We start from the raw sequence: 23,086 nt of genomic DNA on the forward strand, positions 1-23,086 counted from the left end.
TAAGATTTGAATTTTAAAAAGATCATTCTGACCTAAGTGAGAACAGACTGATGAGTAGAACATCTCTTGGTAGAGTAAAAATTGTCTATTGTAACAGATGAAGCAAAGTGATGATGCCATCATGAACTAGAAGAATAGGAAATGGGGCAGCCGGATGGCTCAGTTGATTAGAGTGTGAGCTATGAACAACAGGGTTGCCGGTTCGATTCCCACATGGGCCAGTGAGCTGCGCCCTCTACTACTAGACTGAAGACAACGAGCTGTCGCTGAGCTTCCAGAGGGGCGGCCGGATGGATCTGGATCAGTTGGTTAGAGCATGAGCTCTCAACAAGGTTGCTGGTTCAACAGCGACTGGACTTGGAGCTGAGCTGCGCCCTCCACAACTAGTTTGAAGGACAATAACTTGGAGCTAATGGGCCCTGGCGAAACACACTGTTCCCCAATATTCCCCAATACAATGAAAAAAAAAAAAAAAGATGACTGTATTTAAAAAAAAAAATTAATTAAAAAAAAAAGAATAGGAAAGGAGGACTAGGTTATATATATCATTTGGAAGTAGAAATCCTGAATGATTCCCAGATTTCTAGCTTGGGCTCCTGGCTATTGAAACTACCACTCTCCTTAACCATTATAACATCTCCCATTTATTGAAAAGCTCTCCAGGTACAGGCATTTTACATGCATTGTTCTCATCTAATTTTTTTTCATTAGTCACAGAATGGCTAAGAGGCAAAACAGATTTGTCTTATTCCAAGCCTGGCCTCATAAAAACTATATAGCCATTAACGAGAATAGTGAGAATAGGGGGTAAGAAAAGGTTTGACAGATAATATCCTAAGTTTCTCCTTGAACAAACTGAATTTAAAGGTGCCAAGTGACAATTTTCCAGATTGTAGTAGGTTAAGAAGTGAGTAGTAGGTGAAGAAAAGGAAGATTACTCTTTTTAGAAGTTTGGGTATAAAGGGATAAATAAAACAGTGGCAATTAGTAAAGACAGCAGGTTGCTGCAAGGGTTTATCTTTTTTAACATTTTTTTATTGGGGAATATTGGGGAACAGTGTCTTTTTCCAGGGCCCATCAGCTCCAAGTCCAGTCACCCTTTTCAATCTTAGTTGCAGGGGGCGCAGCCCACCATCCCGTGCAGAAACTGAACCGGCAACCTTGTTAAGAGCTTGCGCTCTAAACTTAACTGAGCCATCCGGCCGCTCCTCCGGCAGCTCAGCGGTGGCTCATTGTCTTCAGTCTAGTTGTGGAGGGTGCAGCTCACTGGCCCACGTGGGAATCAAACTGGCAACCCGGTTAGAGCTCACGCTCTAACCAACTGAGTCATCAAGCCACCCGGGGTTTGACTTTTTTAAGGTGGGAGAGACTTGCACATATTTACAACAATCAAGGATTCAGTGGAGGAGAAAAGGTTGAGGATGAACAAGAGAAAAAGGATACAGTAGTCCCCCGCAACCCACAGAGATACATTCCAAGACGTCCAGAGGATGCCTGAAACTACAGATGGTACCAAACCCTACATATACTATGTTTTTTCCTGTATATACGTAGCACCTATAATAAAGTTTAATTTATATATTAGGTACAATAATAACTAATAATAAAATAGAATAATTATAACAATATACTGTAATAAAAGTTAAGTGAATGTGATTTCTGTCTCTCTCAAAATATCTTCTTGTACTCTACTCACCCTTCTTGCGATGATGTGAAATGATAAAATGCCTATGTGATGAAATGAAGTGAGGTGAATGATGTAGGCATTGTGATGTAGCGATGTTAGGCTACTATTGACCTTGTGAGGATATGTAACAAGCACTTTACAGCTTCTCTTTGGCATATCCAAACTGCCAGCATCACTACTCCTGCGCTTTGCGCCATTATCAAGTAAATAAGGGTTACTTGAACATAAGCACTGCAATATTGCGATAGAAGGCTACGTGACCAACAGGTGGGAAGCATACACAGCACGGACACACTGGACAAAGGGATGGTTCATGAGCTGGTGAAATAGAGAGGGACATCGTGAGATTTCATCACACTACTCAGAATAGCACACAATTTAAAATTTATGAATTATTTCTGGAATTTTCCATTTAATATTTTTGGACCTCAGATGACCACGGGTAACTAAAACCATGGAAAATAAAACCATGAATAAGGGGGAACTACTATAATAAGTTATGATGAGGTAAAAAGAGACTGGATCTCAGTACAGCAAGAACGTAACAGCCAGGACAGGAAGAGAGGGTCACCCTCCTCTAAGATGAGAGGGAAGATACTGACGATGGGTAAAGAAGTAGGCTAGATTAATTAAATAAGAGAACTAGATTTTGAGGAGCTCACAACTATGCTTTCACAATTTCTTTTTGAAATAGGAAAAATATTCACCTAAAAGTGGAGTAACAAATAAATGGTATAGGAACTCGAGAAGAGAAATAAAAGTCTGGGAGAAGGAACTGATGAGTGATATATAAAAAAACTGATGGCTCAACTGTGGTTGGACATAATGTATTGGGTGAGTGCCCATCTGAAGAACTATATCAAATGAAGCAAGTGGCTGGTTGGTCTGATCTAGGGGTGTGTTTAGAGGCCTAATACAGTGGAAATACAAAGGAATGAAAAAATGGAGGGTACAAAGCAAGAAAGCAGATAAATTAACAAACAATAAGTTCCAGAACGGATGGGGAAGAAAATAAAGAACTGAGAAACTGGGAAAAAAGAGCGATTCCTCTGACTTTTATAGGGAGTAAAGGATAGTACAGTGAGGGAACTAGAAGGTGAAATTGTGATTTCAAAAAAAGGAAGTTATCAAAAAAAAGAAAAAAAAAGGGAAGATATCCTCTTCCTAGATCACTGTAATTTTTAAGAATGTATACTACTATAAAGTGAAATTCTGATCAAAACTAAAAATTTTTTGTAGGCACTATTTAAAAACTAATCATGTAGAAAATATAAACACAGACACTTACCATACATTGCAACAGACTTTGCCTCTTCAATAGATTGATGTTTGTCAGTTAAACGAGCTTTGGTTACTTTATGTTCATTTACCTCTTGTTCTAACCGTTGTTGTAATGATTTAAGCTTGTAGTTTAAATCTATCTCTAAATTATTCTTTTCCTGTAAAATGAGAATGAGAATCATGTAATACTGTTCAAAAGATACATTATTAAATCTTACATTATTTAATATTCCACAAGAAATAATGTATGAAATCAACTGGCCTGAAATGTGACATATTTCTTAAATATTTTTATTCAATATGTAAGTTTATTTTTGATACTTTCTTGTATATTTCACATTGCCTGTAATGTCTTTTGAAATCACAATAAGCACATATAATAAAAAGCGAAATATTATTTTTTCCTTACCCTCCCCCCAATCCTACTAGTTCCCATTTGAATCATTAAGCTATGGCTGATGGCAGGACAAAGTTGTGGTGGTGGTGGTGATGTTCAGGAGGGTTCATTGCTAAAATCAGAAATAAATAAGACAGTTCTTCACTTCCTTTAAAAATTCTTGCTACTGCTCTTTTAAACAATTAAATTATCTCTATCTACATTTGCATCTATACCTAGATTTATGTTGCTTTGATGAAAAGACCAAATCAAATTGTATTCCATTTCTGTTTGGGTGCTTCTTCTAATCTTCATTCATCGTACTTCTACACCAGACTTCGACATCAAAACTATTCTGATTGTCACAAAACATGTTCAAAGGATAACATAACTGGTGGATTGTCTCATCATTTATCTAAGGATCTAGGAAACCTACAACATTTCAGGGAGGCATCAAAAAGTGAGAGCTAGATCTGTGTATTATCTATTTAATCTTTTTGTTTGTTTGTTTTAAAGCAAGGTAGGGACAAGCAGACAACCAATGACATTTTTCATTGTTAAGAAAATTCTACATGTAAAGGCCAGTTTGTGCATTTTCTATTTTGCTAACTCTTACCAACAAAATGGAAAAAGCATACATGGTCTATATATTGATCCTTTGTTTTCCTTTTTCGTAAGGCTAGTAGTAATAAGGTTCAGCACATTCATGTTACCCATATACAAAAAAATTCTGTATAAAAATGTGTTTCCAAACCAAAGCAATTTGTGATGATCAGATAATACAAAACAACTAATACCCTTCAAGGGTAAAAACAAAAATAACACAATAAAAAGCCCTAACTAAGACATATGCCCCCAGCCCCCACAACCAACTAATCAATCATAAAAACTTTTAGAAACATAATATATAAACATTAGAAATGAATGCTATTTTATAAAACCACCTTATAACATTTGGTAACCAGTAAATACTACTACCTCATAATTGGTAATGTTAAATCATTTACCTTTTCTGAATGATTAAGCATGTCTTGAGCCTCTTTTCTTTCTTCTTCTACTCTTTCGAGATTATATTTGAGATGCTTCACCTCCTCTTGTAAAGATGTAATTCGAGCTATCAAGTGAGAAAAAAGTTCAAGTTACATGGTTATTAAAACAAGTCTTTCTGTTCAGCATGACCAATACGATAAAAAAAAAGTTTTAAATGTCCTGATCAGATAGAATTCTTTTCTTGGTAGTACATACAATAATTATAATATAGTAACCAAAATGTTAATGTTAATGTTAATTCAAGGGCATCTTCATTTCACATTTGGTCAAAGAGATGGAGACAAGACTGGGCTTGGTCCAAAAATCAGAGCTGAGTCTTTATTCAGTGCTTTTCTACCATCTTAAGAGTGAGACCCTTCAGTTAATTAAGGCAAGTATTTAAGTCCTTTTTATGTGCCAGACATTCTAAAAGTATTTAGCTACTCTTAAATTAATGGAGCCAAACTTCATTTTTATAGAAAACTAAATTCTAAGGAATCCAAGTGCCCTAACAAAGCTTAGTTTTAACCCACCTGAGGCTCACAACATGCAATGGTAGCAACTCATATTTAGTAACTATCATTAAAATAACATGCTTTATGCCTTAAAAAATTTTAATGCATATTTAACAAACACATAAATATAATACATGTAGAATTTAACATATAATTCTAGACTATTTTATAGTCTAGTTCAAACGTAAGAATCTATTTTCTTATTTTGTGATTCAAAGTGGCCTAGGATTTGGCAGGGACATGGATAAAGTGCCATGATACACCAAAGAAAAGTTTTGTACTTCTTAAAGTTCAGTGTTTAACTTGTACTTGCTGAAGTCTTCACTCTACCTGTTTCCCATATTTTACTGTTTCTGAAGTAGTTCTTTAATGAACCAATGAATATTAAATCTTTGGCACCTGATAATACTTGTCTGCTACAGAGCAATGAAACAATTTTATTTACAAGCGCATGCACGCAGACGATAATGGCATTATGTTCAGAGAGGAGAAAGAAACACCTGCCAGTTTCTTTCACATGATTGGGCAAAAATATAAAGTCTGTGTTTGTATGAAGAGGGATAAAGTAAATGTGGCAAGATGTTTAAATGTTAAAGTACTATTAAAAAATGCTTCTTCCTGTATTTATAATAAAAAATTTTAAAAATCTGTAGAGATAGTAAATTCAGATTAAACTGAATTTTTCATATAAAAGTTTATATAAACCAAGTCCCAACAAGACAAAGTAATGAAAATATTTTAATTCATTACAGATTCCTAATAACTGCATGCAAGACATGTTAAATAAGATATCCTCATTTATTTTATTTTTAAAAATATGCTAGGAAGAAACTAACTTGTCTGTGCAACACATGAAAACAAAAAAGCTTTCTATACAAAAATATATAGAAATACATAGTGGAAGGAAAATACCCAAAATATCAGGTATCATAACCTAAATGGAATAAAACTTCTAGAAGAAAATAGGAAACAGTGTCTTCATGATCTAATCAAGGAATTTAATAGACTATACTAAATACAGCACTAACCATAAAATAAAATAAGTGGACTACATTAAAAATAAAAAAAGTAACACCTCCTGTTCATCAGCAGACAACATTGAAGAGTGAAAAGGCAAACCACAGAGTGGAAGAGGACAATTATGATACATATACTTGTATCTGATAAAGGACTAATATCTAGGAGGCATACAAACCAATAAGAAAAAGACAAACAATCCAATAAAAACATAGGCAAAAGACTTGAAGAGCACATCACAAATTGCCAATAAACATGGCAAACTGCTCAATCTTAGACACCAGGGAAATACAAATTAACCCATAAGGAAACACTATCACATACCACCAGAATGGCTAAAAAACATCAAGACTCAGTTGGGATAAGTATTGTCCTTGATGATGTTGTGGGGCAAATGGCATTCTATCATATACTGCTGGTGAATGTAAATGGGTACAGCTACTTTGAAATGTTTGGAAATACTTAAAGCCAAGTATACATACACTCTCTGGCTCTGCCACTCCAAGGTGTATACCAACAGGTACCACGTGTATAATTACCAAAATAACATGTACAAGAAAGTTCGTAACACCAATATTCATAATAGCCCCCAAATGGAAATAATCAGAATATCCATTTGTCACAGAATGATTGATTAATTGCAGTGGTCATATAAAATAAATGGAATATTACACAGCAAGGAGAAATAAACTATTGTCATATACAACAATAGGGATGAACCTCACAAACAATGTTGAATAAAATAAAACAGACACAAAGTAGTGTATAACTGCATGATTCCATTTATATAAAGTTAAAAAACAAGCAAAGTTAATTTATGGTGTTAGAAGTCAGAACAATGGTTACTCCAGGGAAAGAGGTTTAGTGACTAAAAGAAAGCACAGGGGGGACTTCTGGGTTACTGGTAATGTTCAGTTTCATGATCTAGATTCTTGTTATGTGGGGGTGTGTTCATGTAAACAATTCAAATATATCTTTTATTTATTTTAATATGTGCATACATGCTAAGTTTTAGCCAAAACAAAAAATCTCACTTAAAAAAATCTAAATATGTTAAAATCCCCAAATATGAAACCTACAATCTAAATTTGAAGCCCACCAACTACATACAAAAATTTTTAAAAAATGGATGGGCAAGACATAACAGGAAAATGGAAAATAAGGGAAAAACCCTCAAGGTCAGATGCATTTAATATCATTTATAACAACATAATTGTAATCCAGTAAGAAGATATAGAAATCATAAAACCTTAACACACCAAACAAATAAATATATATAAAACAGAGTATTTATAAAATACCCACAGCTAATATATTCAATAAACAACGCAAAAAGAAAATTAAAACAATTCCATTTATAAGAGCATTTAAAAGAATAAAATACCTAGGAATAAATTAACCAAGGAGGTGTAAGACTTGTATACCAAAAACTAACAAACACTGCTGAAATGAATTTTAAAAAGACCTAACAAATGGAAATACAGGGTGTGCCAAAAAATGTATATACATTTTAAGAAAGGAAAAAAACAGTATTAATTGCAATACTCAATATATACTGATAACGAAAGATGAATACAAGTCACATTTGACTTCTGCAATTACAAGAGGTACTCAAAGGGCTTACTATCAGCGTCCAGACACTTCTCATTATGGCGAACTACTGCTTGAGCATAGATAACATCTCTTAAAATGTGTGTATATTTTTTTGGCATCTCCGGTATATCCTGTGTTCACGGACTGGCAGACTTAATATGTTACAATGGCCATACTACCCAAAGTGCTCTTCAGATTCAGTGCAATCCCTACCAAAATTCCAGGGATCTTTTATGCAGGAATGGAAAATCAGATCCTCAAATTATACGAAATTCTAAGGAGCTTTGAATAACTAAAATACTGAAAAAAAAAAAAAAAGAGAAACCAAAGATGTAGGACTCAAACTTCCTCTTTCAAAACTTACCATAAAGAAGCTACCGTGATCAAAAAAGTGTAGTACTGGCCTAAGAACAGACATGTAGACTAATGCAATAGAACTGAGAATCCAGAAACAAACCCATATATTTATTGCCAATTGATTTTCCGCAAGGATGCCAAAAACATTCAAAGGGGAAAGAACTGTCTCTTCAAACAAATAGTGCTGGGACAACTGAATATCCACAGGCCAAAGAATAAGGTTGGACCCCTACGTCTTACCACACCAAAATTAACTCAATATAGGTCAGAGACCTAAATATAAGTGTTAAAACCATAAAACTTTTAGACACATAGGGGTAAAATCTTCACAATATTGGATTTGGCAATGTATTCTGAGATATGACACCAAAAATATGAGCAACACATAATAGATAAAGTGGACTTTATTTAAATTAACTTCTGTACATCAAAGGACATTATCAAGAAAGTGAAAAGACCTATAGAATGGTAACAAATACTGAGAAAATCATATATTTGATAAGGTCTAGTATCCAGACTCTAAAGGTCAACAACGAAAAGACAACCCAATTAAAAATGGGTAAAGGACATACAAATGTCCAATAAGCGCATGAAAAGATGCTCAACATTGCTAGTCATTAGGAAAATGAAAATCAAAACCACAATGAGACACTACTTCACACCCATTAAAGTGTCTATAATTAAAAAAGATTAAATATCAAGTACTGGCAAGGATGTGGAGAAACTGGAACCCTCATACATTGCTGGTGGAAATGTAAAATGCTGCAGCTGTTGCAGAAAACAATTTAGAAGCTCCTCAAAAGTTCAACACAGAATTACCATATGACCTAGCAATTCTACTCTCAGATATATAACTAAAAGATCTGAAAACAGATACTCCAACAAATACTTGTACACAAATGTTCACAGCACTGTTATTCACAATAGCCAAAAGGTGGAAATAACTACTCAGTGTCCATCAACAGATGAATGGCTAAACAAAACATGGTATATACATACAACAGAATTATTACTCAGCCATAAATGAAGTACTCATACATGCTACACCATGGATGAATCTTAAAAATATGTGAAGTGGAAGAAGTCTGACACAAAAGGTCACATATTGTATGTCATATATCCATAATAGGTAATTCAGAGGTAGAAAGGACACTGGTGGTTGCCAAGGACTAGGTGGAGGGGGAAATAGGAAGGGACAGCTTAATGGGTACAAGGTTTCTTTTGGGATAAAATATTTGAAACTAAACAGAGAAGGTGATTGCAGAATATTGTGAATGCACTAAATGCCACTGAATTGAACACTTTCAAATGGTTAATTTTTTATTACATGAATTTCACCTCAATAAAAAAAATATACAGAGGTAGAATTGCTGGATCATAAGGTAGTTCTATTTTTAATTTTCTGAGGAATGTCCATACTGATTTCCATAGTGGCTGCACCAATGTGCAATCCCACCAACAGTGCAAGAGGATTCCCTTTTCTCCACATCCTCGCCAACACTTGTTGTTTGTTGATATACTGATGATAGCCATTCTGACAGAAGTGAGGTGGCATTTCACTGTGGTTTTTATTTGCATTTCTCTGATGATTAGTGACGCTAAACGTCTTTTCATATGGCCATTGGCCATCTGTATGTCCTCTTTGGAGAAATGTCTATTCATGTCCTCTGCCCATTTTTTAATTGGCTTGCTTGCTTTTGGTGTTGAGCTGTACGAGTTTTTTATCTTTTAGATATTAACCCCTATCAGATGTATCATTGGCAAATATCTTTTCCCATTCAGTAGGATCTTTTGTTTAGTTGATGGTTTCCTTTGCTGTGAAAAAACTTTTTAGTTTGATGTAGTCCCATTTGTAAAAATATTACTAACAGTGTTTATCCAAAGAAATCCTAAACACTAATTTGAAAAAACATATGCACACCTATGTTTACAGCAGTGCTATTCACAATAGCCAAAGATATGGAAACAACTGAAATGCCCATCAATATACGATTGGATAAAGAAATTATGGTACATTTACATAATGGAGCATTACTCTGCCACAAAAAAGATGAAATCTTACCATTTGCAACAACATGGATGGACCTAGAGGATATTATGCTAAGTGAAATAAGTCAGAGAGAAAGACAAAAACCATATAATTTCACTTATATGTGGAATTTAAAGAACAGAATAAACGAGCAAACAGAACAGAAATAGACATAGAGAAAAAAACTGATGGCTGCTAGATGTGAGGGGGTTGAGGGATGAGAGACAAGGTGAAGGGATTAGAAAGTATAAATTGCTAGTCACAAAACAGTCACTGGGATGTGAAATACAGTATGGGGAATATAATCAATAATGCTGTCAAGATTATGCAGGGTGCCAGATGGGTACTGGACTTATTGGGGGGATCACTTCATAGGTTATGTAAATGCCTAACCATTTCACTGTATACCTGAAAATAATATAAAATAATATTGAATGTCAACTATAACACACACACACACACACACACACACACACACACCTATACAAAGGGTGCCAAAAAATGTATACACATTTTAAGCAAGGAAAAAACTATTAAAATTGTATTATTTAATATTTCCTACCTTTGTCTATTAAAAAGTTCTACAAAATTTGCCAATCCAAAAGCAGTGAGTACCCACAGCATCCAGATTTAGTCTCTGAATGCCATATGCCACAAAAAGGACTAGGGCTCCTTGGGAAATGGTTGATTCCAGGTCTGGGGTAGAAAATGATCGGAAAATATACTATGCATACCAAAAAAATGCTATCCAAGACTACTAGGGCAGTGTCTAAACTTGAAGAAATTCTCCCTAGCCATAAATGAGCATAAATAATACTGCAGTGAGCTAACATTAAATGTATTAGAATTTGTAAGTTCATAAATGTATTTTAAAATATCATTGGTTACCTATGGAGGACGCTGGGGAAATAACTTACTGTTCTAAGAAACAGTAAAGGAAAAGAATCAAGTATTTAACCTGACTTTTATTTTTTTAAAAGCTGTTACATCAAGGTTACTATATAATTGGTGAGAAAACATTTATCTTTATAGTTGTATTCCAGTTAATGAATGAATGAAGAATTATCATCACCAGAGCAAACTCTAAAAAAACAAAGGATCTAGACAAAGATCATCAATGGCTCGTAACATCACAAAAAGAGACAGCCAGACTTTATGTGTCTCTTGGTTCATAAATAATATGGCTTACAAGTATTCTTGCCAAAGTCCTACCTGAAATGAAATAGATCAAGCTTCCCAGAATTACCAGTTTAAAGTACTACCAGGGACAGAGCAACGTGTTAATTGACACCAGTAGGCGAAATCAGCAAAATTCAGAATGGGAGATATTCAATAGAACAAAAAATCCCTGTTTTCTTCAACCTAGAGCAACAACAAACTACAAAGAACTAAAAAGGGAGGGGAAACCTGCAGATTAAAAACAAAACTCAAGGAAAAAAACAAAACTCAAGGGATATATAATGAAGTGCAATGTGTGGACCTTAACTAGATGCTAATTCAAGTGAAATACGACAGCAGCAGCAACAACAACAACAACAACAAATTTTGGAACTACCGGAAGAATATGAGCATTGACTAGATGCTACAATACTATAGATATTACAATATTAAATAATTGTCTAGGTTTGATAACGATATTGTGGATATGTGTTTTTTATTTAAATCCTTAAGAGATACTGAAATATTAATATTTACAAATTAAACAATGTGGTGCCTGCAATTGTCTTCAAAATAATTCAGTGTGACAGGATTGGGAAGGGAAGGTAGGGGTATAAAAGAAACAAGACTGGCTGCTAGATGAAGATTATTGAAGCTGGATAATGGGTACCTAGGGGGTCATTATAGTATTCTCCTAAGGTATATGACTGAAATTTTCCAAAATAAAACGTTAAAAAAAAGCCAACTAAACAAGATTTTTAAAAAGACTTTTTAAAATGGTTAATTTAAAAAATTTGTCCTTCTGCATTTCAATCTGAAGAATCACAGACTTACTAGACGAAGAACTCATCATTTCAGTTACAATTTTTGTTCCTCCATGACATTTTGATCTTTGTCCATTCCTTTTTTTTTTTTTTTAATTTTTATTTATTTAAGAGTGATTTTCTAGGATCCATCAGCTCCAAGTCAAGTAGTTGTTTCAATCTAGTTGTGGAGGGCGCAGCTCACAGAGGCCCATGCGGGGATCGAACCAGCAACCTTGTTGTTAAGAGCACCACTCTCTAACCAAATGACCTAACCCTCCACCCCTGTTCATTCCTTTTGTTTAAGCCTCTATGGCCTGGACTTTTGGAAGCCAACTTTTTGTCTATAACAGCAGCCTTTTCTATACACTGGTCCAGGTGTAGCCGTTTCTCTGCAGACATTAAGAATGGTTGTTGTTTTTTTTTCATTTTTAAAGGGTTGTAAAAAGTAAAAAAGAATATGTAACAGAGATCATACGTGGCCCACAAAGCCTAAACTATTTACAATCCAATTATATTTGGGAAGTCATTTCCCATACAAACAAAGAAGCTTCTGCCCACGAGTGTACATGGAGGACATGCAACTAGGAAATAATCCTGACTCTGCCAGGAGTCCAGCATCCTAAACTGTGAGAAATTTATACTTGAGGGATTTGAAATTTCCTAAGGACCATAAAAGATTAATGTAAAAATTCTGTATGTGTTTTTTTAACCATAATGCATCTTTATATGTATGTTGAGGCTCATATAAATTGTGTGCATTTTTTAATATGTGTGAGCTTTGATTCACATTTAAATAAAAAAATTAAACCTTAAAGGATAAAAGGATAAACTTTAACAATAAATCATGCTATGAATTTTCCTTAACATCAATAACATCTATGAAATAGATTCAAAGCTCAGTCATATCCTGTAGATCACAGACTTAAAAGAATGTTAGAACTGGTAGGATTTATAGGGGGTCACCTATTCTACTTTTTTTTTGTTTATAAAGAAGGCAGATGAAGTGACTCTCACATAGTTCATAACCTGTATTTAAAAAGGCCTAGAAAAGCAATGTAAGGAAGCCAAATATGAGGCTTTTCTAATACACATAATGAGGTTACTTTCTTGATTACATTTAGATCTATTTTAAGCCTAGTCCCTGAGAAATAAGATTGCACAACTACTCCTCAGCTAAGAACCAACGGGAAATCTTAATTTCCGTTTCCACAGTCACAAATACTGACCCTGACCTCTCTCCACAGAATTATAGCTAATCATCAAGCCCCATGAGACCCCAAACTATGTTCCCATCCTGTGACTATGGTTAAAATGGACTACCCCACCCCCAATTTTTCCCTGAGAGATCTGGCAACTTCCATGCATATCTGTTTGATTAGGTAGTATAGATGCTATTGCTAATAAGAATAGCAAAAAGAAAACTGTATGAGAAGTGGGTAGAACTAGGCATCTATTTGAAAACAAACTGAATTTTATTACCATTATAAAAATTGTTCCTTTATTCACTGATAGTTATACTCAATTTTTTTATTTTAGACTCACAGACTACCGTTATCTCTAGTCTTAACCTTCTCAAGTACCTAATTCTTTATAATAAGATTCTATTTCTGCAACTGAGTTTCTATTTCTACCAACAATGCATGAGGAATTCCCAGGTTTTAATAGTGATAATCCTCTCTGCTTGGAATAGTCCCATTTTGAGTAAGACTTTTGTGAATTTGGCACCTTTTAAAATTAAGTTTTTAGTAATCTGGTTGTAAAATTGGGATGTAGTCACATTACCTACTTCATAGAGGTGCCTGTGAGAATAAAGAAATTACAATGTGATACAAATGTAGGTATTATCCTGAAAGAGGACAAATGCTAACCATTTCCGGTTTCACCAAGGTCATTTTCTTCACGAGGACAATATGATCAAAAATACATTATCTTATACTTAAAAATGATTAAGATGGTAAATTTTATGCTTTTAACCTCAATTTAAAGTAAAACCAAAATAATTACCTTCTGTTGATAAACAAAATGTGTTATAAAAATACAATGGAATATATTCAGCCTTAAAAAGGAAGGAAATTCTGATACATGCTACAATATGGATGAACTTTTAAGACATTACTCAAAGTGGAGTAAGATACAAAAGAACAAATATTGTCTGATTTCACTTTTATGAGACAGTCAAATTCATAGGGACATAAAGTAGGCTGTGGTTACCAGGGGCTGGGAAGAGTGAGTAATGGGGAGCTGCTGTTTAATGGATGTAGTTTTAGTTTGGGATGAAAATAAGTTCTGGAGATGGATAGTAGGAGTGGTTGCACAATAATGTGAAAGTACTTTATGCCACTGAATTGTACACTTAAAAATGGCTAACATGGTAAATTTTAGGTTTACTACATTATACTACATTATATTTTACTACAGTAAGAAAAAATATTACCTTGAAGGTCTCCAATCATCTCAGAATCATGACCTCTGTCTCTTCGTTCAGCTTCGAAAGCAGCTTGCAGCTGGTAATACTCCTTGTCTGTTTGTGTCTTGGAACTCTCTAGAACTCTATTTCTCTCTTGCAATTCTCTGTTCAGGGACTCTAGCTGACTAATCGACTTGCTCATCTCTGTGTGACTCTTCCTTAATCTTACAGCTGTGTCTGATTCTGTCCTTAGTAAGTCATTGGCTTCTTCTAGCTAATTAAAAAAGAGAGAAGAAAATAGGTTTTTAACCAAAATACAATCTAACTTATTGATTATAATTTTTTTAAAAAAGCATTCCAAAAACTTACCTGCTTTTGTAATTGTGTCAGCTTCTCATTAGCAAGCTGTGAATTCTGACTTACTTTCTTTAGGTCTTCCAACTGATCCTTTAACGTAGAAACTAGAAAATAAAGGATTAAGACAGAAATTACAAAGTTTTCATGGAGGAAACATATAAATCTATTTTAAAAAATGAAATTTAGTTTTAGGACATAATAGTCAGCTACAGTAGGTCCATTCCAAAAGCAAAATTCCATCTTGGAAGTACATACTTTTTTTTTTTGGAAGTACTGTGTTTTAAATTCATCAAAAAGTAGAGCATTATTTTATAATATAGAATGCAAAAATGGATTTGTTTCTGTCATAATATTTCAAATTCTTTTATTCCTTTAATAAGGTCAATCTATTAGTGAAATGTCATAAAGCTAGTTTTAATGTTTATTTTTGAGTAGTACAAATCTTTGAATAGAGTTCAGTATTTTTAAAATGGTTCAAAATTCAAAAGGCACCAAATGGAATACAGTGCAGAATGAGTCTTCACGCCTTCACATTGTCTCCCAGTCCCTTGACTCTCCTCCCCAGCCACAACTATTACTATTTTCTTGCATATCCTTCCTAACATAGTCTATGTATCAGTACCCTAATATATAAAAACACACATAATACCTATGTGTATTTTTACGTGCATATCTGCATTTAAGCTATATTGACAAGCACTCGTTTTAAACAATCTGTACTTTTTTCCACTTAAAGATACATCTTAGAGATCCTTTTATAACATCCATCAGGAGATACTTTATTCTAAGATGCATAGTATTCTACCATACAGGTATACCAAAATTTATTATATCATTGATTATATTTACGTTGTTTATAATATTTGCCATTTTAAAAAATGCTACGATGAATATCCTTGTTTATACATCAGTCTGCATGTGCCACAAGTATATATGTAAAAGAAATTCCTAGAAGTGAAATCACTGGATCAAAGATTGTAGAAAGCTATTTTAAGTGCATTTCTAACACGAACATTAAAACACATGAAATTCTAGGTTAGTAGTTCTCTAATGCGACTCCTTGTTAGAAGTGCTAGAAAGCTTATTAAAAATACCGATGCTCAGGCCACATGTCTAGATCAATTAAATTAAAATCTCTGGAGTTTAAGCTCAGTATTCTTCAAAGCTTTCCAGGAGATTCCAATATAGATACAGGACAAAAATCACTACTCTAGCTAAAACATTACTACTGACGTTAGTATGCTATAAATTTATCTTGGGACATGGGATGTCTTAGGATTATGGTTTCAAAAATATATCATAGGCACTAAATTTAAGATAACCTCATGACAAAGACTGCAAGGATAGTATAAGACAGAAATTCCAGTGTTTTTAAAAAGAAGTAACAATTTACCTTCATTTTCTACATTTCTCCTCTTCTCATTTTCCTGTTCTGCTTTTCTTTGGTACTCATTAATTCTATGCTGTAGCAACATTTTCTCTTTCTCAATCTGAGACACTGTAGATTCTAGATTTCTTCTCTGATTCCCCTGAAATTATAATGATAAAAGTTAGTATTGCAATTAATACTCATTTGTTAGTGAGAATACACTTCTTAAAAAAAACACACAAAGACTTAAGATGGATTTTTTGTTTTAAAATCAGATAATATCTCCTAATGACAACTTTTTAATAACAGTATTAATTTGCCCTATAAGACAGTGAGAGTTCCCTATTCGAACTAGGTATGCAAAATTTTTAGCGATTTTTGAATCCATAAATATCAAAAATAACCCATAGATCAAAAGTCATTTATTAGTTTAAGATGACCATAATGCATTATATTAGCAACAATATAAAGGAAAAAACATATACATAGGATTTGATGTTATCTGTGGTTTCAGGCATCCACTCAGGGTCTTGGAACATAGCCCCGCAGATAACATGGCACTACTGTATTTTAACGTTATAATTAAGATCTACCTTTCTATTTTGAATGTGGAAAGCTGAATTACTTGAACCTAGAACACGTGAATTTTATCTGGGTTTTAGAAATGAAATAAAAAGTGGAGGATGATATGCGAAAAGGATTTCTTAAATACTTACAGTCAAATAAATAGTACTAAGCTAAGTATACACTGACCAAATGGCAAGTTGGTAAAATATTATCTAAATCTTCTCAGATGACTATATATATATATAGAGAGAGAGAGATAGATAGATAGATAGATAGATAGATATAGATATATAGATATAGTTACAAATGCGGGGTAGGGGGGGTGGGTGAGGGAAGAAGCCAAACAAAAAAACCAACCACTGACAGATACTATTCCTTAGAGAAAAGAGCATTAAGACAGCACAAAAACCATCAAAAAGATTAAATCTAAAAAGGACAAAGGAAATCATCATTGAGAAGAAGACTACAGAGAGGATATTTTGTTTTTCAGGCGACTCTTCATACACACAATAGAAAGACAGTTATAAGTTGACCAAAAGGAATGAAAATGACTTAGTATTTGCCAACAGACATCTGTATAATGAAATGTTTATGCTGTGTTTCCCTGATAATAAAAACTTCGTGCTAGGTGACCATGGAAAATATGAGTAATTTTAAAATTGATATATTTCCCATTTGATCACATGAAATTATGTTAATGTCAGTCCTTTTTAAATTGTGTTCTTTGTTTTTTCCGATTTGTCTCTTCCTGCTACAGCTGCAATTTCTCATCTCTTAGTCTTCTTGCTCCTTTCTCACTTTTCAACTATTAAGAACCACTGAAATGAAATTTTGGTACTAAAATTTCAATATTGTTCTGGAATAAATCTATACAAAAGAAATTAAAGTATAATCTAAGCTGCATTACTTCAACCTGCAGTTCCAATGTGTGGCTTTCATCATAATTCTTCGTATTTAAATCAATAAAGTTCAAATGTAATTTACTACATGTAAATTTACTATATGTAAAATGTACTATAAAGTTCAAATGTAATTTTTTCTGAAAACAAAGTAATATGAAAAAGGGGGAAAACTCTCAAAAAAGAAACACTTCTGATTAGGAAACAGAAAGTACCTCTTCGTCCAATTCTTTCATTATCTTGTCTAGTTTTATGTTTGAAGTTCTGTAAAAACAAAAGCAATATAGATTAGATCTGAATTTTTCATAAAACTAAGATTTCTTAACTTTTGTAGTGCTGTGAATCTCCTTGGCAATCTGGTGAAGCCTACGGCCTTTTTTCAGAATATTTTTAGAAGCATAAAATAAAATACATAGGATTAAAAGAAACCAAAATTATACTGAAATAGTCATAAACTTGAAAAAATGTATGATTCAGTAGTATGTGTACTTCTTGGTTAATATATTAAATTGCAACATCTAGAGGCAATAATTTCAAAGTAGTAGTGATCATAAATGATATTTAGAAATAAGTAACAACTATATATAAGAAAAAACATAATTTTCTATTGGTATTAAAAAAGCCACAGCTATGCGAATAATTGTGGATTATTGCCTATGTTCATAATTAAAGGGAATGCTGAATTTCTTTCTTTTTTTAATTTATTGGGGTGACAATTGTTAGTAAAATTACATAGATTTCAGGTGTACAATTCTGTATTACATCATCTATAAATCCCATTGTGTGTTCCCCACCTGGAGTCAGTTCTCCTTCCATCACCATATATTTGATCCCCCTTACCCTCATCTCCCACCCCCCACCCCCCTTTACCCTCTGGTAACCACTAAACTATTGTCTGTGTCTATGAGTTTTTGTTTCTCATTTGTTTGTCTTGTTCTTTTGTTTTCGGTTTATATACCACATATCAGTGAAATCATATGGTTTGGAATGCTGAATTTCAGTTATAAATTGGAGACAATATTCACTTTTAGTCATCCAAGTTTAAAGACCTTGAATTTCATTCATGGACCCTTTGCAGGAGAGGCCTATGGATTCCAGGTTAAGGATCCCTGAACTTATGCAACACTTGCTACCAAATAAAAATTCAGCCATTTAGCCTTTAATACAAGATTAAGTAAATAAAGGGAAAGGAGGCATATATAAATCAGTAAATATACCTACTTGCAACTTGGATAAAAATTTGAGATAAACTGAAAAGTATATTATATTTATCACAATTCATTTTCTTTGGCTTGAAACATAATTCTGAGCTTCAAATCTGTATATGTAACATTTTACATGGCTGTCTCATCAAATACCTCATTTAGTATGCCCAAAACTAAACTTATTCCCTCTGCTTCACACCTCCACCCACTAATCTGCTTCTCCTCTAAGTGTCCCGAAGTAAAGGACACCATTTGGGAATCATCCTTGATTCATCTTCCTCATTTCCATTTAGTTGAATAAATGTCAAGTGCTGCCAACTAACCAGTTTTTTTTAAAAAGCAAATCTGATTAGTTTTTTTTATCTTTTAAAAGGTTTTTTCACTTCTTAGTTTAGTAACTTAATGTTTTTCCATCATACTTAGGATAAAAATTACACATTTTTTAGCTTGTCAAAAAACAAAGTCCTCCAAGATCTAGACTCTGTTGACCTTCGCAGCCTCATCTTACATTTTCATATGATTATTGGCCACTCTTATTTCTTCTTGAAGTTGATCTCCATCACCACTACCACTAGCAAATTTGTCATTTGCCTTCTAATTTTGATGATAATATTTTTTTGGATGTAAGAAATTCCCAACATTTATGTAATAATATCTATCCATTTCCTCCCCTTATTTCTATATTTTATACTTAGAAATCCCTTCCAAATCCTGGCATCAGTTGATCATTTACTTACATTCAATTGCTTTTATAAAAAATGTTTGTATCACATACATAACCATTTAATCTATCAGGAACGGTATGCAGTGAGAATTTCACTTGTTTCCTCTCACCCGCAGTCACAAAATTGCCAGTTTTCTCAATTCCATTTGTTGCATATTTAATCTCCAACTTGCCTCTGTATTTTATTTCATTTATTCAATACTATCTACTAAAAATATAATTATAAAGTTATTGTTTGTAATTAATAAGCAAAACTTGCACTATTATGCCAGATTATTTTAAAAAATCTTCCTATATTTGCATAAATATACAGACTCTTGTTAGATTTAGATTAATAGGAAAAAAATTCTGAGTTACTGCTCCAAAGAATCATAGTGGAAATTAGAATGTCTGTATCAAAAATTTAGTGAATTTTAATCTTCTAATTTTATAAAGCATCTTTCTAATTTTAGAAAGCCTCTTATTTAACGTAAATTAATTTGCTCTTTTAGCTAGCTAATTAAAATAGGAGAAAAGCAATAAATCAGGCACTAAGTAAATCAATACTACAATTTTTAAATAAAGGCTGTGGGGAGCAAACGTACTTTAAATATTCTGAGGAAAATACAGTTACAACTAATGCCGACATAAATATTACTTTCCAATTCTAGCCTAGACATTCTTCACTGACTGTATATCAGTAGCAACCTTTATACCCCCACTTTACTTATGTCTACTTTCAAGTGTTTATAGGGTGCAAGCTTTAAAATAAACTTTACTACACAATTTTTAATGTAAAAAACATACATGTATATTCTTACCTGCACTTCTGCTCCATTTCGTCTTTTAACTGTATTTCATTATGCAGCTGTTCTTCCAGCTTATAAATTGTTTTTTGCAAACTTTCCTGCTTTAATTGAAAACAAACAAAACTCATTCTACTAAGAATATTCATAGAGAATTTAAAATAGCAAGTTTATGTTACCATTTTATACCTGTTCAGGAGGAAATTATTTGGTTCAATCTTATCCTTTTCCTTTCTACCTGAAATTTGTATTATTAATTGAACAAGCATTTTTTCCAACACCTACACATGTCAGGCACTGTGGTAGGCATTAATAATACAAAAATTAAAGATTTGGTCCCTATTCTCATGAAACTAATAGTTAAATAGTGGGGCATAAGGGCATGGGAGGGTGAAAAGAACCTATAATAACCCAAAGGCATATAAATATGATAATACAATGTGGTGATAACAAAATTATATACAAAAAGTTATGAAGGAGAGAAGAAGTCACATCTAATTCTTCAGAAGATGTAATGTTTGAGATGAGACCTACAAGAGAGATTTACCAAACAGAGAAAGTGGTATAAATAAGGCATTTTAGCCTTCTAAAAGTAGAGAGGCAGAAGAAAATATGATGTATTTGGGAAATGGAAAGAAATTAGGTATAGGCAGAGCATATAACAGGGAGAAAAGTCACATAAAATCTGAAAAGGTGAGAGGGACCATGATCCTTGTATGCAAAAATACTAGGAGTTGGGGGCTTTAACCGTATAAGCATTTTAAAAAGGGAAATGACACAGTTCTGGTATCTCAGAAGCATCACTTCAGTAATAATAAGGTGAATAGATTTGGAGGGTAGAGAAATTCTAACAGTTAACAGTTAACAGGCTACTGAGACAGTTCAGGCAAAAGAGCATATAGGTCTGATATAAGGCAGAGGCTCTATGAATGAAGAGGAAGAAATGGATAATTATCAATTAGAAGTCAGAATTTATAACCTAACAACTGATTAGAAATAAGAACAGAGTACCATTACGTAAGATAAATAACACAAACAAGAACTGCTTGGGAAGGGATGGAGAGAGAAGAACTGTGAGTTTAGTTCTGGCCTAAGTTGGAGTGCCTGAAAGATGCAGGAAGAGAAGTCCAGTCAGAGACAGAAGAGAGATTCTGGTCTGGAGCTCAGGGGAACATGCCGGACACACATGAAATTACCTATAGAAAATGAACAGAGCTAAGATCAAAACTACCTTGAGAAACATTTAATAATTCAAGGAGGGGAGAGGGAGGAAGAAAAAGGGATGCAGGGAGGGAGGAGATCCTGAAAAGAGGCAGGAAGAAAAAAAGAAAGAATGGTAACATTAAAAAGTTATAGAAACTTGAAGTTCCATGGAAGAGGGATTAGCCAGTGTCAAATGCAGCAATAAATAAATAAATAAATAAATAAATAAATAAATAAAGTAGTAAGATATGGAATGAAAATTATTCATTGTATTTCACAATTGTAAAGTTCATTAGCATCTCTGTTAGAAGGCTTTCAAGGAAGAGCTGAAATTAAATTAGTTGACTTTTGTATTTAGTTCTACGTTAATAAATATAGAAGGCATGCCAATGTTTTCTTCTTCCCCTGTGATCTTACCAGAGCAAAAGATAAATGGTAGCAGCCACTGAAAGAAACTTATGGCAATCATCACTGAAAAAGACGAGCCTCCAAAAAACATGATTCCATTGAATATTTTGTGAAGTCCTAGTGTACCACTAATCCTACAGATAAGCAATACAGTGAGAACTGGGTTACGGAAACTCCTTATTGTCACCTTCCCTAGGTTAAAGGTGCTTAAATTTTAAAGATTTCTGAGCCCTTGTTAGCTATATAATGTGGCAAACAGCTCTATTGGGATGAGAATTTAAGAGAGAAAGATGGCTAAAACAAATAACAGGTACTCACATAGTTCATTTCCCTTTTTCTCACTTTCCCTTCCCATTATATGTTCCCTGATATTTAAGAGTAAATATATCAAGGAGAAAGAGAATTATATCAGCTTCTAAAAATGACTGCTACCTACTCCTCTCCTCTGTTAAAATTAAGTAGGCTCTAGGACACATAAGCTTCAAAGAAGTGCTCTAAGAATGGCCAGATAATTATTTCTGATACTTATAAGAAAAGTCTAGTTAACCCAAAAGGACCTTCTCAAATGTAAGCAAAGTAATATTGTTTGCTTTAACCTCTGTCACCTGTCTCACGAACCTGAGCTATATGAACAACAGAAAGGACTAATGTCTCTAATATTTACTTCCAGTAATTTTCAGTGGACAAACCAGTACAGTCATTCTTCATTTGAACCTTTTTCCCTCTAGCCTTGAAGAACCACCCTCTGTCCTTCTTTGCCTTGAAATCTACAGACTACATCACCTGGGCTCCATTGCCCTTTAATTTTAAGGTTGTTTCAGCCTACAGGGAACACCAGCAGAAAATCAGAAGATGGGAGAAATGAAATACTATTCACTCTCCCCACACTCTTCTTGTATTACTGTGGTTCTGGCAGCGTTCTATGTTCTATGCTTCTTTTATGATTCTAGGCTTTCTTAGAACTGTGATAACAAGACTTGTCTCTCCTTGTCCCTTCAGGTGGGCAATGGCTTCCCACTGTTGTTAATCAATGGGTGCTTTAGTACCCTTTATTTATTGCTCCCCGTGACCCTGCTCATACCAGTCTTCAATTCATTAAACTCTCTTCATTTAATAAATGAATAAATGAAATGTGGTACATACATACAACAGAATATTTTCAGCTTTAAAAAGGAATACAATTCTGACACATGCTACAACATGGATGACTCTTAAGGACATTATGCTAAGTGAAATTAACCAATCTCAGAAAGTCAAATATTGTATGATTCTACTTATATGAAGTACCTAAATAGTCAAATTCAGAGACAGAAA

The 23,086-nt window shown here is 33.6% G+C and overlaps 1 protein-coding gene across 3 annotated transcripts in view; it reads right to left on the reverse strand.

Moving 5' to 3' along the window:
- ROCK1 (Rho associated coiled-coil containing protein kinase 1) overlaps window positions 1–23,086 on the reverse strand; it is a 141,464-nt gene that overhangs the window by 34,697 nt on the left and 83,681 nt on the right. For 2 of the 3 annotated variants that reach the window (XM_033087414.1, XM_033087412.1), the window contains exons 12-18: window positions 20,177–20,265; window positions 17,663–17,711; window positions 16,006–16,141; window positions 14,625–14,716; window positions 14,283–14,529; window positions 4,352–4,458; window positions 2,976–3,126 (exon numbers count right to left, since the gene is read on the reverse strand). In XM_033087414.1, coding sequence (XP_032943305.1) covers window positions 2,976–3,126; window positions 4,352–4,458; window positions 14,283–14,529; window positions 14,625–14,716; window positions 16,006–16,141; window positions 17,663–17,711; window positions 20,177–20,265 — 871 coding nt within the window. The remainder of the gene's footprint in view (window positions 1–2,975; window positions 3,127–4,351; window positions 4,459–14,282; window positions 14,530–14,624; window positions 14,717–16,005; window positions 16,142–17,662; window positions 17,712–20,176; window positions 20,266–23,086) is intronic. The other variant, XM_033087413.1, reaches the window with a different exon arrangement.

The sequence above is a fragment of the Rhinolophus ferrumequinum genome, chromosome 19, assembly GCF_004115265.2.
Source record: "Rhinolophus ferrumequinum isolate MPI-CBG mRhiFer1 chromosome 19, mRhiFer1_v1.p, whole genome shotgun sequence".
NCBI classification, from domain to species: domain Eukaryota; kingdom Metazoa; phylum Chordata; class Mammalia; order Chiroptera; family Rhinolophidae; genus Rhinolophus; species Rhinolophus ferrumequinum.